This window comes from Herpailurus yagouaroundi, unplaced genomic scaffold (genome assembly GCF_014898765.1).
Source record: "Herpailurus yagouaroundi ecotype Mexico unplaced genomic scaffold, PumYag 198, whole genome shotgun sequence".
Classification (NCBI taxonomy): Eukaryota; Metazoa; Chordata; class Mammalia; order Carnivora; family Felidae; genus Herpailurus; species Herpailurus yagouaroundi.
The window spans coordinates 9651688-9671478 of NW_024412429.1; the positions used below are offsets into that span (position 1 = coordinate 9651688).

A 19791-nucleotide genomic window follows, 5' to 3' on the forward strand; every position below is an offset into this window, starting at 1 on the left:
AGAGAACACATGGAAAAGACAAGCACTTAGTTGGACTTTGTCCTAGCTCCTCTTCAGGTCTTTCTCAGAGTAATGCTTTAGAGAACTGTAGTCATCCAAAGTCTGAAGACACATCCAATTCAGTCACTGGGCCTAAGGAAAAGAGTTCACGCTTTGGTGGATGGGAGAATTATAGCATTCCAGAGACCCTTATATGGGTGAATTCAGAGAAGTCTCCACCTTACAGAAAGCCATCAAGACTTGCTGCCTCAAGGCCCGAAGCTAGTCTTTGGTGATGACATTATGGCTACTATTTACGGGCAGGTATGTTCTGTGGTCAGGGGTTACGAAGTAGTAGTACCTCATAATACGACAGGCACCAGAACAGTATGTGGGGAAAACGATCATCAACAGTGTTGTAAGTGCTTTCTACGGTTAATCTTATTTAATCCCCCTAGTGATTCTCTAAGCAGGTACCATGTGAGTCCCTATGTTACAGATGAGAAGACTGAGAGGCACAGAGAATGAAGGATCTCCTACTAAGAAATAATGGAGTGAGACCCGTGTGGTCTGACTCCAGAGCTCATGCTCTTGACCACAATGTCTCCCCTCTAGGTAACATGAACTTCTCATGGTCATGGAGATTTCCCCAGCTGTGGCTCTATTTCAGAATGGCTGGTCAGTCACCAGAGGGCAGGATATACCTCTTCCTTTCTTCACTCCATGGAGGTGTACAGGGAATTCATAAGGCCTTTTCAGAGTCAGTCAAAATTATTACATTTACTCTACCAAATAAATAAACTCACACAAAAAAGAATGTTCTATTTTACCTAGTGGTAGATTTGTCTTCTGTGATGACAACTTACAAAGACCCTTAGCTGTAACAGTAACCGCTAATAGTATCTTTGTTCCTTGCAATTTTCTGTCATTTCACTTCACTGGTGTATCTTTCAAACTTGGGGGTCTCGCAACTTATTTAAGCGATAGATGGGGGAAAAGAGGGTGAGAATCCACTTCCTGAGCAATGTACAGAAAGGCAGTCACAGGGAAACCATCCCTGGAGTGGTAAAACAGTCTGAGAAAGCCCTCATGGAGAAAGGTCCCCTGAGGACTTGGTTCCAAAGCCACAATTTCCGGTCAAATCCCAGGGATGGGACTTGTGTCCTTAAGCAACCGAGAAGAGGAGCTCCATGTGGCCCATCAGCACAGGGGGGAGGTGGGAGAGCCAGATCTGTACCATAAGCCAGAAGAATCTATGGAGCAGGTTTAAAAATAGCACAGCTCAGCAGGGAGTCCCTGGAGCACCTGTTTTCCTCAGAGCAGAGACAAATTTGTATGAGAAAGGAAGAGCTGAGGGGTGACAACAGGTGGCCACGCTAATTGAAACCTGACAGGAGAGAGTGTTAAAAACTCAGCTTGACAAGCAGGTTGTGAGAATGGCTCACAAGAGCTCCCTTGGAGAGAACTATGAAGATTACAACACACAGCAAGTACCTTTCAAAGGGAGCACAAAAGTGATATGCCTTAAGCACTTCAGAGGATCCAAATTTAACATGTAATCACAACAACGAATGGTAAAAAAATGATTTCACAGATTTAATTAAAGCCTAAAACTTGGCGAGTTTTCACAACAGCAGAATAGTTGAATAAAGAAGTAAGAGCTTTCTCTTTTCATCAAGTGATATACTCGGGGGGAACGAAAAGCAGGATTCTATTTCATTTATTTTTACTCTACCGGTTTCTGGAAAGAGTTTCCATCTCTGTGTTCTGTTTCCAGCAATGTCTCACTGGGAGCGGCTCTGCCCACTCACCTGAGCCCCTCGGTCGTTGACCAGTTCCACGGACCACCTCCCTTCGTACTGAATCCACACAAATATCCCTCCATCTGCGTCACACGTGGCCAGCTTCTGGTACGGCTCATTCCACCTCACCAGCACAACCTAGAAAACAGCCAAGAAGATATTTACCACAGGGATTAAAGCAGAGGGCCAGGAGTATGTCTCCAAAGAGATGAGATTTCAGAACTAAAGAGGAGGCACAGTCAAGGGGAATGAATGGCTGAGGGCAGGTGTGGGGATTAGGAGAGGGGATAGGGCATGGCCCACAGGTGGCAGAGACTCAGGGAATGGGACTCCCATGACGAGGCTTCCTGAAAAATAGCCCTGAGCAAACCATAAACCGTGACACAAAAATGCCCGTTGCTAGAAAAGCAGAGGATCCAGAGCCCATCTGGACTCAGTCCTGCCTCTCACAAGTACAAGAATAGTTCAGTATCTAAATAATTTAGAAAAAATCATTGAAACGTCTAAGCTACTTAGTACTTTATCAGAGAGGAAATATGAAATTACAAGCCTCAACATTTGTGAGTATGACAAATTAATTTTTTAGTTTAAAAATTCTGAACCTGGACAAATCACCCATCTTTCTGGACTATCACTCCCTCACCCAAAAGGTGGACCCTCTGGGAGGTGGTCTGTGGGATTAGGTAAATGCCCAAGGAGACTGAGGACAGGACCCAAAGAGCCCAATAAAACCTGTAAGGACACAGGCCTATGAAGCGGTCCTGGGTGCCCATGAGCCACAAAACCAATACCATGCCTTCACTGTGGTAAACTCTGAGTGTCGCCTGACTGGTCCATGCTGGTGATCGTGAGGAATTCATTCCATTGGTCAGACATGTGGTTGGTATTTATTAGGTTCAGGCTGTGTGACACTATACGATCAATGCCAAGATGGAGAAGACCGGACCCCATGCTCAGGAAGCTAAAAATCCATCTGGGGGTCAGCACATCCACGGATGCACAGACATACACGGATCTGTGACAGTCAAATGAGCACTGTCATTAACCACCCAACGCGCAGCTGCTGTTCGTAAGAAAGATCTGAATCCCCTGTCTCCCCCCAGGACTTCACACCCAGTAAACGAATTCTCCAAATTCTAAAATAGCAAGCAAGGTGTGGGGGGGGGGGGGTGCGCCTGGGTGGCTCAGTCAGTTAAGTGTCTGGCTCTTGATTTCAGCTCAGGTCACGATCCCATGGTTTGTGGGATCGAGCTGCGCTGTCAGCACACAGCCTGCTTGGGATTCTCTCTGCCCCTTCCCCACTCGTGCTCTCTCTCAAAATAAACACACATTTAGAAAACAGTAATAAAATAAAAAAAAATAGCAAGCAAGGCCAAGGACAGACTGTCAAGGACCTCTGCAATGTCCAGACCCCTTCTCACACCCACCTGTGTCCAAACACAAACGTCCTGTCCCTTCTCAAACCTGTGCCAAGGGCACGCCTGATTTCAAGTCCTTAATTTGGTTTTCAGGTATCAGAGAGTTGGAGGGCCCCCCAGCCCTGGTCTGCCACAGTTGGTGGCATCAGCACTTGTTGTGAGATGCATAATAAAATCCAAGAAGAAATTACTGCCCACCTAAAATGTGAAGACACTGTAGCTCTCTTTTAAAACTGCAAAAAATTAAAGACAGCTGTGAGGCTGCACTCCTTGGAAGCCTGGCAACCACCCGGCAGATCTTACCTCGTTGATGGTTCCCACGCCAGAGTCTGCTTTCACGGATGCTGACGCCACCCACACCCACGGCACGCCGTCCTGCTTTCTCTTTGCTGGACCGGCTGCCCCACTCTGCTCACACTCTGCAAGTGCAGCACGTGCACCATCCACCATAACTACCGGTCCACGTGCACGCCTCCCCACTGAGCTGTGCACCCTCGGAAGGGGGACAGGGGCAGGCTCACCTTTGAATACTGACACACTACAGTAATTCTGAGTGTATTGTGCCAAAGAGTACTATGTAATTAGAAGTTATGATCCATATCTTTGAACTATAAAAAGGTTATTGAAAACTATGTCCAGAAGGTTCTTTTCAATGCCCAAAGGCACTTTAACAACAGCCAACTCTGCCTGCCTGCTTACTATGAACTGCAGTTGCTGAGGATGGAGATTAAGACATCTTTGTGCTCGTGGAGTTCAGTTCACTAAACAGAGCACAGCGCTGCTCTATGTGCACTTAGAGAGTCGTGAACATACACAGGAGGGGAACTCAACACAGGTGGAGGGGGGAAACAAACCCAGATTCATTTTTTAAAGTCCAGTTTTAAAAACTCCCTATGTAAGAGTCTCTTACGGTTTGCCTCCCTCTCTGTTTTTACCTTATGTTTCCTTCCCTTCCCCTATGTTCATCTGTTAAGTTTCTCAAATTCCACGTATGAGTGAAGTCTTCAATACAGAGAACAAACAGAGGGTTCATGGGAGTGGAGGGGGCGTTAAATGGGTCACGGGCATTAAGGAGGGCACTCTTTAGGATGAGCACTGGGTGCTCATATATAAGAGATGAATCACTGGGTTCTACTCCTGAAGCCAAGACTGTACTGTATGTTAACTAACTTGAGAATAAAAAAATAAAAAATAAATATCAAAGAAGATTAAAAAAAATACTGATCTAATTAAAAAAAAAACCAGTACCATCAACAACCGAAGTCTTTTAATGTGTCATAAAATTTAGAATTTCTAGTCAATAAAGGCCAACTTCATAAACCTCTTTCAGATCCAGTGATTTGGCCCAAGCACTGCAATCCACTAACGTGCGTGCAGCTACATTTTGGTCCCTTTATAAGACACACATTCGGGGCGCCTGGGTGGCGCAGTCGGTTAAGCGGCCGACTTCAGCCAGGTCACGATCTCGCGGTCCGTGAGTTTGAGCCCCGCGTCGGGCTCTGGGCTGATGGCTCAGAGCCTGGAGCCTGTTTCTGATTCTGTGTCTCCCTCTCTCTCTGCCCCTCCCCCGTTCATGCTCTGTCTCTCTCTGTCCCAAAAATAAATAAATAAACGTTGAAAAAAAAAATTAAAAAAAAAAAAAAATAAGACACACATTCATCATTCAAGTCCACAATCACTGATGTACTTCAGAATGGCCACCACGGGATGGAATATGACAACTAAATACATGATATTCACAACTGACCAGTTTTTAAATGATTTCCTTAAGTTAACACAGAGACCATTCATCTGCTATGATCTTCCCTGTAAATAACATTTGACAAGGTGTCGTATTTGAGAAAATAAAGCTTAATAACATTTTCTGTACTTCTGCCTTTCTTCCTTTAACATCCATTGCCAGGCATGGTTGCATATTAAGTTAACCTCAATAATAAAAACCCTCTTCTTCACGAAAAGAGCCCGCAGACTCATAGCATGAAACAGACACAAAAGAGCAAAGGCAAAAAAGTTATTTTTCACTCTAAAGATTTCTTGGTCTTCTGACAACGCAGTAGTTGTTGAATAAACAAAAGGCTCACAGGCTTCATGTTTTTGTAATTCTTGATCAGCGCAGATGCAGCAGTAAACAGAAATGTAGTCCCATTCCCACACCTTTGCTGTGAGTTCTAACCAGTGTAACGGAATAGGCAGGTAGCTGCCCTAATTTAGAGAAAGAAATCTTTCCAATGATTCTTCATTTAAAAATAAAGTCAAACTGTTAATGTTGTTTCCGTGGATTAGAATTCTCATTTCCTCTCTCATCTACAATTCATAGCTGCCCGCCTTATCTCCCAGCAGCTTATTTCCTGTTCTCCAAATCCCTCCAATCTAGCTGGCAATGTCAGGACATCCCAGAGCGCCGAGAAACTACCAATGGGGAGCCCATCGCCCATATGCCCACATCATGTGGCAGGGTGCTCCACCTCCTACCAGGCACTCTAAGGCAGAGCTCCCCTTCCTGTTCAAAGGAAACAGGGCTCCTGTTTAGTCTGCGCACAAAAGAACTTGGGCTGTCAGGGTGCTGTGTTCTACTAAAAAGTCCGAAGATAAGCTAAGTATTGATGCAGGTCTTTAATTACTCAAAAAAATGCCAGCCTGTCACTCTCTCCAATGTTAGATGAACACTTTATCATTTTATAGTTATTGCTAATAGACATTTATTGAGGACTATTAAAAGTAGACACATGTACATTTAAAATATAGGGCGGGTCTGCTGAAAGTCTATTTGGGATATAATCTAGTGCTCTAAATAAGTCACTTCATTTCCTACACCCTATTTTTAGGGAGAACAAACAAATGTCAGTTAACCCATCTCAAGGATGTTCATCTTTTCAGACAGAAACCCTTTAAATGGTATTGGGAGGGGGCGCCTGGATGGCTCAGTCGGTTGAGCGTCCGACTTCGGCTCAGGTCATGATCTCGTGGTCCGTGAGTTCGAGCCCCGCGTCGGGCCCTGTGCTGACAGCTCAGAGCCTGGAGCCTGTTTCGGATTCTGTGTCTCCCTCTTTCTCTAACTCTCCCCTGTTCATGCTCTCTGTCTCAAAAATATATACAATGTTAAAAAAAATTTTTTTTAATTAAAAAAAATAAAAAAAAATAAATGGTGTTGGGAGATACAAATAAAATTATATTTTATAGAAATATGTAGGAAACCACCTCAGTGAACGACCAGTATCACCAAAGTTCAGTAATATTTCTCTGAACCGAAAAAGAATGTAATTGGAATGAATGCTAAATACAAATAGCTCAATAAACCCCTATGATTATTACCATACAGGTTTAAAAAAAAATTCTGTCAGTAAGTGAAAGAGCAATAAGTTTAATTGTGCCAATTTAGGTTTAGACACATTTAGTACAACAAAATGAGTTTAAGAAATGCTATGAATTTGTTACATTTCGTCACTCTAAGAAAGAGCCAAAAGCATCTTGAAATAGAAGCACAGCGGCTTTCCAGACTGACGCCCACCAGCACAGAGGTCCTTGAAGTGCTGTGGCAGGAGTGCAGGCTCAGGACCGGAGTCCTGGCCCTGCCACTCACCACGGCAACTTGCTGACCCACTGTACAGGGGCGGGGAAGGGGGGTCCTCTTGTGCACTTGGGGTAACAGCAGCACATCCTTCTGAAGTGTGTGAGGAGTAGTGGAGAAAGGACCTTAGCACGGTGCCAGGCACACAGCCAACACTCAATCAGTGAGAGCTCCACGTTATTCAAGGATGAGCTAAAACTTCCAAAATACAGAGACTGGTTCAGCATAGTACCAACATGTAGTTTCCTCTTTGATAGAAAATAAACAGTCGGAAAGTCAGTCCCTCTTTCCAGGCCCACCTCCTGCCACTTGCACTCCCCACACAATTCTGTACCTAAAAAATCAACAGCATCACACACTTCCTGGCACCTTTGGCCTAAAATACGCTTCAGCCCCTTGACACCGGTGGTAATTCCTTCCCTGACATTCCAACCACTCCCTCTTGCCACTAATGCAGGACCTTCTACACTGTTCATGCCTGCCTACACTCGCTCCCTCAAACATCTCAGTTCCTCACCAGCTGAGCTCCTCATCAGGCCTGTGCCACGCACACAGTGGGCATTCCACAAATCTTTCCAAACTGAACCATTCCTGAATGATGATTAGCTGTATTTCTGTAGAATTTTAGAATATTCTCTCTCAACAATAAGATGTTAAGATCAGTTTCAAATGAGATTTTTTTTTTCAGGTAACAGTTTTATTGTGACAAAATTCACATACCATACAATTCACCCATTTAAAATGTACAATTCAGTGGTTTTAGTGTAGCTACAGAGCTGTGCAACCATCACAATAAATTTTAGAACGTCTTCATCAACCCCCAAAACTCCCCTCCAGCCCTAGGCAATCACTAATTTCCTTTTGCCTTTACTGATTTGCCTATTCTGGACATTTCATATAAATGGAATCATATAATACATGGCCTTCTGAGTCTGACTTCTTTCACTCAGCATAATGTTTTCAAGATTTTTCCATGTTGTAAGTGTATATCAATACTTATTTCCTCTACACGTCCAAATAATACTCCACTGTGTGGATACATCACACTGTGTCCATCCATCCAGCTGATAAACATCTGGGTTGTTTCCACTGTTTGGCTATTATGAATAATATTTCTATGAACATTTCTGTACAAATCTTTGTATGAGCATGTTTTCCTTTTCTTGGGTATATGTCTGGGAGTGGAGTTGCTGGGTCAAATGATAATTCTATGTTTACCTTCTTGAGGAACTATTTTCCAAAATGGCCACACCAACTTACATTCCCAGCACCACTGGGTGGAGAAGTTTCCAGTTTCTCCACATTCTTTTTAATACCTGCTATTACATCTTTTTTAGTATGCCATTCTAATGGGTGTGAAGTGATTGTGATTTGCATTTTTCTAATGGCTAAAGATGTTGAACATCTTTTCGAGTGCTTATTGGACATTTATGTAAATTTCTATTCGAATCCTTTGCCCCTTTTTAATTGGGTTGTCTTTTTTCCTTATTGAGTTTGAGAAGTTTCTCTTGTTAAGTCCACTGACCATATTTGGAAAAAACTTCAGCTTTTTCCCCACATAATCGTATTTATCTCACTTAAATGTTCACAAATCCAGTCCTCATTCATTCATTCAGCTCAAGTTGTTGATTAAGAATTCCAAGATGGAAATGGACTAGAGAGAATAAAGGAATTCAGAGAACACAGGTCTGAGGTTAGAACCCTGGAATTCAGGGACCACAGTGCCTCTAAATGGTTCTGAACCAGAATGTGTTGGGGGATGACCTTCTTAGTCCCAGCTTCTCCAGGACACTTTGCAGGGAACTCAGAACTACACATTTCTTCTTGATGTTTTCCAAATCTTCTTGTTGGAAAATAATACATCTTCTAATTGGATAGAGTTTATATAATCAAGCAGGGCTAATGTTTGAAAAAAGGACTCTACCAAGTCTCCTGATGTAAATGCAAAATAACCATGCCCAGCCTTCTCATCTGCTAAGTAGCAGCAAGTCTTCCACAAAAGCGATATATAAAATGCTCTGAACAGCCACGCTAAAAATACAGTTTGTAGGAAACCCGACACTTAGCACCTTCATCACCTGACCACTTCCAGACACTGATCAATACACACCTCAAAATCCAGTGGAAATAATACTCTCAATGACTCTAACTTCCATCCTGTTCCATCCCATCTCAGTTGCCACTTTCTGAGTAGAAATTTTACTGGAAACACTACTGACTGAGGTTTCAAAGCCCTTACCATGGTGAACTAGCATGTTTTTTCCAGCATCATTTCCCACTTACTCTCACATAAGTATTCTTGGTGTAGACAGTAGTTATTGGCTTTAGCCAATTTAGAGCTAACACAACCATTCAGTTTCATAGATGAGGAAAGGGAGGTTAATGCAGCGAAGTGGGCTGCCTGTGGTCACACAGCAGGTGCAAGGTGGGTCAGCATTCAGGCCAGAGCCCCAGTCTCCCTGCCTATTCCAGGCACTTGTCTCCATTCCCAAGGTCAACCAGACTGGCCCGTGAACATTGATCACTCAACACCACCTGGGTACTGATAACAGGGCCACACCCAGACAGAAGAGACGCCCTGTCCTCAAGGAGCACCTGATGCAATGCTTGGACAAGGCACCTCACTTTTTCTTTCTTAATAAGCATGCATTCTTGGGGCACTTGTGTGGTTTGGTTGGTTAAACACACCACTCTTGATTTCAGCTCAAGCCATGATTTCGTGGTTCATGAGACTGAGCCCCACATTGGGCTCTGGGCTGACAGCGTGGAGCCTGCCTGGGATTCTCTCTCTCCCTCTCCGTCTCTGCCCCTACCCCGTGGCACACACGTGCTCTCTGTCACTCAAAATAAATAAATTAATTAATTAAAAAAAATAAGCATGCATTCTTGCCATCATTCCTCTGTGATGCAGAAATGTTATGAGAAATAACTTTTATCAACAAGTTCTAGCTCTGATACAAAAAAGAATCATACTAAAAGATAAACTAAAGCATTAGTGTTGATGGATTACAATTTTTGTTAGAATTTTTCTACATCTTCTGATTTTCCCACAATGAACATATTCCAGCTTCTCATATCCCCTTGATAGGAAATTTTAACACCTTCTTTTAGCAATAATAATAATAATAATCAATAGTTTGCATCCTTTTCACATACATTATCTTACTTTCTCTTTTAAGTATCTCAGAAGGAGATATTACCATTACTATAAACTACTCATTTTACAGATTAAAAAGGTAGAGCTGGGGGGCAAAAGAAAAGAAAAAAGAAAAAAGGAAAGCTAAAAGAAGGTACAAATCTCCCTAGACTTTTTTTTAAACTTAAAAAATAAAAAAGGTCTGGGCAATATTTATGACCTATGTACAAGTTTTTAAAAAATTCCCCTCAAAGTATTCTCCCCATTCAGCTTAGGAAGATACCAGTAGGACTACTTGAGAGCCCCTGTGTATTCCTCCCACATCTCAGCCCTCCCTCTTCTAAGAAAAAAAAACCCCTATCTTGGGTAGTTCATGTTTTCAATTAACATGCATTTTTATACCTATATATTATATGTATGTATCCTCACTTTATTATTTTGTTCCTTTTTACATTTTAAATATTACAGAAAAATGTTAACATACACCAAAGAAGGGTAACTGGGATAATAACCTTCCATGTACCCATATTCCAGCTTATAAACAAACATTTCTGCATGTTTTTAAGCTTTAAAAAACCGTGTTCTTCAACTCTGTGTCACATAGTGAAGTTCACCCCTGTGGACAGCTCTAACTCATTCATTTTACCTGCTGCATGGTAGGTAGCCCCTGTATTCATACACCACAATTTATTTACTGGTTCCCTTGCTGATAAACAGGGTGCCTTCCTGTTTCCTTCCTGCCTTTACTTAGAATGCTGCTTACGGGCATTCTGCTGCAAGCCTCCTGTGCACAAGGGCAGCTCGGGGTAACTGGATTACAGGCATGTGCGGGCTCTGCCTTTACAGACCTCACCAGGTTAGTTTCCAACAACAGCAGAACAGTTTACATCCTGTCAGCACTTTACCTTTGCCTTATATCCTAACTATACTCGATAGTGTCAAACTCCTAAATTTTTTCCAATCTAACAGGTGTAAAATTATTTATCTTGTTTCTGATTTTTATTTATCTCCACAGACTTTTATAGCTCTCTCCAGCTTGGAACTTCTTAGTTTTATGCTCCAATAAGATATAACAAGTTCTTTTCAATCTCTCTGCTCTCCTCCACTGTGCTTAGGGCAAATGAGGGCTTGGGCCCATGGCCTGCCTCCACCAACTATACCTGCCTCCATGATTTCCTCCAAGAAGGAATGAAAATCTTATGGATCCAGGAGCCATTACTAGGCATCTGCAACACCACCAATGCAAGGCCTGTGAGGGCAGAGAGAGGGACGGCACAGGAGTGCCCTGGACAAGCACACCCTGCAGTCCCAGAAGAACGGGGCAGATGGGGAAGGCGGTTGATCCTGGCTGGCCAAAAGATCTGACCAACTCAGGGTAAAATTCACATAATTCTGTTGCCTTCCTCTTCTTATCGTTTTGGCCACTTGCTGTGGCTTGAAAAGTGAATTCTGCAGGGCCTGCCAGGCTGGAGAGCTCCCCCAGTGCGAGGCAACCCTGAGGCTACAGAGAGGCAGCCACAGCTTACGATGGATCTGAAAAGAGGCTGTAAAACTGGACAGCTGAACCCCATACAAAGAGCGGGCCTCTCCCATGTTAAGCCTTGAAGTTGCAGGACTTCCATCAATGCACGCTTCAGTGTCCCCTCCTCTACGACAATGTCACAGCCTACATCTGGTAGGCAGACCCTTCTACTGGCCTCTTCCTCCAGCCCCTGTGCCCTCATCACTTCCTGAGCCTCTGCAGAGGAGGCTGTGTCCTCCTTTCGGACACAGCCCAGACTCAGCATCCTTTACAGCAGGCAGGGGACTGGAAGAGCAGTCTCGCTGTGGGGAGAGCATACACACTGGGGGAGCCCCATGCTGTCTGGAAAGGGGAGGTGTTGTGGTGGGAAAAGGAGGAACAACAGCCAGCTAACACTTATTAGGGTGCTTCCCTCACTCCTCTAAAACCCTCCTTATTTGGTGTCTGTAGTTAGAGCCTGAGAAAGGGATTCTTGTGCACTTACTTAATGGCTTACTGTGGTTTCTCCTGAGCGCTTGCAGAAAGGGGTGTTGGCTGGGGACCGGCCAACTGCGCCTGGTCCCAGGAGAGCTCTAGGGTGTGAACTGCACCACAGGTGGTCCCACTTTGAGGCAAGAGGCAGACTCTGTGCTCCCCTGGGTGTCAGTCCTTGGCTGTTGGCTGGTAATGGGGGCGGGGGGGGGAAGGGGGGCAAGCGTCAGCTGTGAGCTGTGGCAGCCACAGCTGAGAAAGTACTCACCAGTACTCACCAGAAAGTACTGCCAGTACTGAGAAAGTACTCACAGTATCCACTACATGTAGTTTCCACTAGTCTTTCCAGTCTTCCCTCTGCTAGCTCTTGCTCCTCTGACCTCTGCCGGCAAGTGCCAGGGCTCAGCTGCGACCCTTCTCTCTACCCTGACTTCCTACTGATCTAGTCTCATCTTTAGATCCAAACACTGAAGACCTCCAAATTCTTACCTTCAATACCTTACTCCACATCCTATCTGAGATCCCTACTTGCATGCCTAAAAGACAACACAAACTTAGCACATCCCTAATGGTTCTCTGGACTGGTTTTCCTGTAAGGCTGCTCCTCCTCAGTGCTCTCCACTCATGTGAACGACCCCCATCTGCTGCATGAGTCCTAGAGAGCAAAGCAGACTCCCTTCCCTGCCCCTCAGGCTCCTCAGCTATTGCGGGGGAGGGGGCTGTCTGGGCAGAGACATGGTGCTGATCCCCAGGATAAGGCAAGTCTCACATACTGCTCACATCCCCTATGTGGTGGGGAAGTAATAAACTGATGAAAAACTCAGTGCCAAAGACATCACTCTTTGCCTGATCTTTATTACCAACCCAGTTCTGTTTTAACAGTGGTACTAGGTCCTACCTGGTTTTTAGATGTGAGTTTAATGCTCATAAAAAAAATTCCCTTGTCTAAACTAGAAACGAGGGAAGAAACTCAAAGAAAGGAATTGTAAATGCGTCTGAAGACACTGATGCACTATATAAATATTAGCTCTTGGAGTTATGGCCAAAGTGTAAACAACTTTTTAGATTTCTAAATAAACTTTAAATTTTAGAAGAGTTTTAGATTTACAGAATAATCACAAAGATAGTACAGAGGTCCCACATGCTCCCCCACCCAGTCCCTGATTATTAATCTCTTACAGTAGTATATTTGTCACAATTAACTGACCAATATGGACCTATCACTACTGATTAAAGTCCATATTCTATTCAACTTTTCTTAGTTTTAATCTAGTGTCCTTTATCTATTCCAGGATCCCATCTAGAATATTGCATTTCATTGCCATGTCTCTTTAGGCTCCTTTTGACTATGACAGTTTTTCTGACTTCCTTTGTTTTTGGTGACCTTGACAGTTTTAAGGAGGGCTCATGAAGTATTTTGTTGAATAACCCTCAGGTGAGATTTGTCTGATGTCTTCCCATGCTAGGCTGAAGTTAAGGGTTGCCCTTCCCATCACATCACATCACATCATTGGTGCACACTCTCAATAGGATGTATCAATGCTGACATGAACTTTGCTCACCTGGTTGAGCACTTGGTTCACTGTCAAGTTACTCTTTCTTCCCCCTTTCCACACTGTACTCTTTGGAAGGAAGTGACTGACCATGGGCAGCCTACACTTAAGGAGTAGTGAATTATGCTCCACCTCTGAGAAAGGGGTATCTACATAAATTATTTATAACTCCTCTGCCTGGGAGATTTGCCTATTCTTCTCCATTTATTTAGTTATTTTACCAGTATAGACACATGGATATTTACTTTATCGTTTGGGTTATAATCTGATACTACTTCATCTGTTTTATTGCCCAAATTTTCCAGCTTTGGCCACTAGGAGCTCTTTTGGGTGGTTCCTATATCCCCCTGTCATATCCGCATCATTGTGTGTGTTTATTTGTTGAGCACCACCTTACTTTCTGACACTGCAAGATGCCCCAGATCCATCACGTATATTTCCTGTTCTAGTCCTTGAATTACACATTTCTCCATGGAGTCCTGGTTCCTTTTACTAGAAAATGGCATGAGAGGGGTGCCTGGGGGGCTCTCACAGTTAAGCATCTGACTCTTGATATTGGCTCAGGTTATCATCTCGAGGTCGTGGGATTCAGCCCCGCATTGGGCTCCATGCTAAGCATGGAGCCTGCTTGGGATTCTCATTCTCGCTCGCGCTCTCTCTCTCTCTCTCTCTCTCTCTTTCCTGCTTGGGCTCGCATGCACGCTCTTTCTTTCAAAATAAATAAGCACTGGGGCGCCTGGGTGGCTCAGTGGTTGCGAGTCCAACTTCAGCTCAGGTCATGATCTCACAGCTAGTGAGCTAGAGCCTTGCATCAGGCTCTGTTGACAGCTCAGAGCCTGGAGCCTGCTTTGGATTCTGTGTCTCCCTCTCTCTCTGACCCTCCCCCACTTGTGATCTCGCTCTCTCTCTCTCTCTCTCTTTCAAAAATAAACATCAAAAAATTTTTAAAAATAAACATTTAAAAAATATGGAACACAGAAAAACATGAAATAATCTCCTGGGGGTATCATTAGTAAAAATCCACTTATCGTACAGAATTTCTCTTGTTCTGGGTTTTCCTAATGCAAGGAAAACAATAAAGGAATGAGAAACGTACAGATTAAAAGATTAAAAAAAAAACATATAACCTAATGCAGTGCATGTAACAGACCTTGTTTGGGTTTGACTCTTAAAATTCAAAAATAAGAGCAACCCAATCTTTTCTAGAAGGTATAAGAGTTGAAAAGACCTTTCACCAAAGAAAATACACAAATGGAAAATGAGCATATGAAAAGATGCTCAATATCATTAGTCGCTAAGAAATGCTAACTAAAAGCACAGTGAGACAATGCTACACCTACTGAAATGACTAACATTAACATTTGGGAATACTTAGCACTTGTGTGTTCAAATCCCAGCTTTTCTTAATTGATCCTTGTACCCCTCTGATATAAACAAAGGAAATATAATACCTGCTCCCCTGGTATAAATTTCATAAGTATTAAGTCAGGTCCAATAGTGTCTTCCAATAGAAAGGCTAATGGTCTTGAACTTGCTCCTACTGGTAATGGAAAGCCACTTAAAACTGTTATTCTTTTCTTAATATGTATACTTTATATAGATATCAGATATCTGTGATATATATTATACACAAAGTACTAAGAACATTCTTCTTGAGGCTTAAGGTTGTATTTTAGTTAGTATTCATTCAATCGTACAATTATGTGCCAGGCAGTGCATTTCAAAAAAGGAATGGAGAATATACCAGAATCCTAAGATTTAGGGGCAAGGCTGGGGGGGGAGGGAGGGATTGTGGGATCTGAAAAAGCATATTAAGTATAATTGCTTTGATTTGCTTTTTAAAAAATTTGCTACTGAAGTATATAATACATATGCTTTAATAGATTTTTAGTCATTTCCTTTGAAATTTCAAATAATATTAAAGGAGGATGTGAGAGTTTTAGCAAAAAAAAAAAAAAGACATGAGTTTTAAGCAACGCTGGCTACCATACAGAACTAAATGTGACTTATAAAACAGGACTCACACACTTACACAGAAAGCTTAAAACCAGTTTCACATGTACCAATGTCAATTAAAACACCATATTAGTATTTCCTTTTACTTGTATTTATTACTTCCCGAATAACAACTGTGAAACAATCCCACTGCATACCTTGGAATGAATTTCTCAATAAGTAACACACTTTTCAAGTGGTGAGACAGATAAAGTGAAAAAAACTGAAAATGGAAGAATGTGTTAAAATAAATTCTAACAGGTGTAGGGTTGTCTCACTTTGATTTTAAATTAGTATTCTGAATAAAAAGCACTAATCCCTTAAAAATTAGAAAGTCATTAAATTCTTTTTTTTTTTAGCAAGTCATTAAATTCTTAAAGTCATCATTGTCTGTTAGCAAATGATATTCCCCACTCCTTGCATTTAGATGTGATTCTAATTTGTAACAAGGATCTCAACTCAAATCAAGATCTTCACACAGACCTGTACTAGACATATGCAGTGTTAACTTAAACCGACAAATCTGTGTATTTCCACGATAATTCATACATTTTATTTATTCTTAAATTTCTTAAAAACTCTTCCCTGTCTCTACAATAAATACAGAAATGCATACACTAAATTGTCAACCCACCATATTCATGGAGTTTCAAGACATGCCAGAAAGCATCTTCTGTTCTTATCATCATACCTTGTGTCATCTAAGCTCCAGCTAAATCATATTTATGATTCGAAATATTCCATTCTAAACCAAGGGAATGAACATCCTATACTTGGAAGGAAATGGATAGACCAGAAAAGGATGTGATCCACAAAAGGATCCCATGGAATGGTGCCTGGAGCAGGCATTATCATCTCCATTTTACCAGAAAAGGAAACTGAGGTTCAGAGATTAACTGGCCCTCTTGCTCTGCAAGAGGCAGAGCAGGGGCCAGGAACCAGGGGCTTCCACTCTTAGCCCGATGTTGTCTCCCTTCTCTAAAAACAAAGTAGGGCAGAATCATTTGACAATCCTGCTGTCTGGGAACACCTATTCATCCTGGGAAAATTACCGTATTTGTGAGGAATGCTCAAATTTTTCATATTAGAAAGCTGAAACTTCTGGTCTACAACTTTTGATCATCCAAAATGAGCTATAAAAAATATTCTGAGAAAACCAGAAAAAAAAAAACCTTGGGGCAGAACTAGGAGACTCAAGCACAAATTAAAGCAACCTGATGTTTACTATGAAAGAGAACTTCCTAGCAAGGAGAGGGGTCTATTAGTGAAAGGGGCTGTCTCCAATAGGAACCTGGAACACTGGAAAGGGTGAAGTAGAGGCCTGACAGCCCCTGCCACGGGTGCCTGGAGGCAACTCACCTACCTGGGGGGTTTGCTGGATTAGAACCGGAACACCTGTTTATCACTACCCAACTCCAAGGCTACAAATTGACATTAACTGTGCCCTTGACACCAGGGATGGTAGGGCCCCCAAAAAGCTGATCTTAAGCTCTCAAACATCTACCTCTGCTCAACCTCCACTATATTTGCTAAAGGGAAATTTAATTATTAAAGTAGTTAACTTGGCTACTTTGATTAAAATTTTAAATAATAATCTTGTCAACCAGGTGTGTACTTTAGTCATCATTTACATTTAATCTACTATATTAATTCTCAAGACGTTCAACTCTCAGAGCAGCTAAGACAGCAGGATTTTCAACCTCCTGCTCTTTAAAATCCCTCCCTCTTAGCCCAGCACATCGAGCATTTGGTCAGGAAATGGCAGTGCTCCAAACACACTGCTGCCACCTTTGATCCTTAGCCAAATGTGTTTGGCTAGCAGCTGAAGACAGAACCTTAGCTCATCCTCTTACAACCCAACTATCCACACAGCCCCAAGCACACCTCTCAGCTCTGAGTGGGCAGAGAAAAACCAGAACAGGGAATCTATTTTCAGCTGACAACAGAAAATCTGAGTGCCTGTCGGTGCTTTAGCACTCTGCTTCTTGATTTTGTTTGAAAATATCAAGATGGCCTGGATAATCTCTAAGGAATCTTCTAGATCTAATATTTTAAATACATTACATTCTATTTGGTAAAGTACTAAGCAAACATAACATACCCATGGTTCCTAAGTGCAATATCCCACAACTCTTAAATATTAGCCATCCAAGAAAAAAAATCTAGCATTGATCATGGCATATACCTCGTAGGAGGTGAGTGGGGGGATGATGTAGGAGGCAGTGCTCAGTGAATACTGGAGTAATATTTCAATTCAAAGTTGGTATGTTACTTGTTAAATAATTAGTTTAAGAGTTACATATATATTGAGTTTCTGTGCATCATACACATTGCCTGTGATGGTTAATTTTGTGTCAAATTGGGTACCTTTAGATTTTGGAAGCAACATATTCATATGGGTGTGATACTCTGGACTATTTACCTAGTGACCCAAAAAGCTGCTAGCTTTGAGTGGGGTCCAGAACGGGAGAAAGCTCCCCAGCAGGGCCAGGCTGCCGTGCGATCTGCTCTGCGGCTGGGGCCGTATGATCGAGCACGTTGCGCCTGGAATGTCAGAGCAGACAGGGATGCTGTTTGGAGCCTCTGGCAGCGCCCTGTAGGTGAGTAGCAAAGCAAGCCCTTGGGATCTGGGGGCAAAGCCTTGCCCTCCTCCACAGATAACCACTCCCCTTGTGCCACACGGTTCTTGCCTCGCTATCCGGCCTCAGCAGAGACTGAACGCTTACCCCGGGGGCCACCAAGTTACCAGGAGACCCGAGCTGCCCGCCACGAGCTGCGTGTTGGCTGACCCAGCAGGACACGGAGCTGGACACGCACAGCAGCACTCCATTGTCCGACGGAAGGGGGGCATATACGATCGGGCCCGAGCAGGCCCCGGAGGCACAAGGAAGCTACAGGACAAAGCGGCACAAATGCCCACGTCCCCACTCCTGCCACATCATCTTCTCTCTCCCAGGCTGATCGATGGCCTCCTGGGGAGTTCTCCAAGATCAGCTGCCGGGGACGAGAAGGCTCAGGCCTGGGGGACAGAAGGTTCTGCCCGACGTACAGACACCGCCCGAACGCAGACAGCGGCAGCACTATGGACCCTCCCGGGGACATCCCTAAGGGACACGGTGAAGGGTGATCCTCCCAGTGGCGGAACTCTGAGCAGGACACCTGGCCGTTCACTTTGCTTGGAAGGAGAAATGGCCCGATGTGCAATTATGTATCAATTCTTGGGCTGGGGCCAACGGTTTGGCTGGATGGTCAGATTCGGAAAAAATGGTGACAAGAAATTTGGGGAAGAGGAATGTGGATGGTCCTCTCTTCCAAAAAGTGAAGATATTTGTGTCCTATAAATGCCCACCGTAGGGTGACGTCAGCAGGAGAGGATTTTAATAATCAAGCGGATAGGACGATCCGTTCTGTGGATACCAGTCAGCCTCCCTCTCCAGCCACTCTGTCCTGTCCCAGTGGGCTCATGAACCCAGTGGTGGGAGGCTGCCCATGGTGGAAGGGATGGAGGTCATGCATGGGCTCAGCAACAGACTTCACTCACCGAGGCTGACCAGGCTACGGCTACTGCTGAGTGCCCTATCTGCCAGCAGCAAAGACTAACACTGAGCCCCAATATTGTGCCATTACCCCAGGGAGATCTGCCAGCTACCTGGTGGCAGGTTGACTGCACTGGACTGCTGCCATCATGGAAGGGGAAGCAGTTTGGTCTTACTGAAACAGACATTCTGGATGTGGATTTGCCTTCCCTGCACACAATGCTTGCACAGAAACTACCAACCATGGAATTACAGAATGCCTTATCCACCATCATGGTATTCTACATTGTACTACTTCTGATTAAGAAATTCACTTCACGGTAAAAAAAAAAAAAAAAAAAAAAAAAGTATGGCAGTGGGCCCATAATTATGGAGCTCACTGGTCATACCATGTTCCCCATTTTCCTGAAGCAGCTAGTTTGATAAAATAGTAAAATGGCCTTTTGAAGACTCAGTTACCGTGCCAGCTAGGTGGCAGTACCTTCCAGGGCTGGGACAAGGTCCTCTAAGAGGTGGGGTCTGCTCTGAATCAGTTGTCCAACATATGGTGCTGTTTCTTTCCCCTAGTCAGGATTCACAGAGCCAGGAATCGAGGAATACAAATGATAGTGGCACCACACACTTTTACCCCTAGTGACCCACTACCAAAACATGGCTTCCTGTCTCCATGACCTCCCCTTCTGCTGGTTCCAAAGGCAGGAATGCTTCCCCCAGGAAGCACAACAACGATCCCATTAAACTGGAAGTTAAGACGGCCATCCAGCCAGTTTGGGCTCCTCATGCCTAGGAATCAACAGGGACAGAAGGGACT

The 19791-nt window shown here is 43.5% G+C and overlaps 1 protein-coding gene across 9 annotated transcripts in view; it reads right to left on the reverse strand.

The window, feature by feature from the left end:
- Positions 1 to 19791, reverse strand: part of TULP4 (TUB like protein 4) — a 177663-nt gene that overhangs the window by 81028 nt on the left and 76844 nt on the right. For all 9 annotated transcript variants that reach the window (XM_040448758.1, XM_040448757.1, XM_040448756.1 and 6 more), the window contains one exon: positions 1791 to 1919. In XM_040448758.1, the coding sequence (XP_040304692.1) occupies positions 1791 to 1919 (129 nt within the window). The remainder of the gene's footprint in view (positions 1 to 1790; positions 1920 to 19791) is intronic.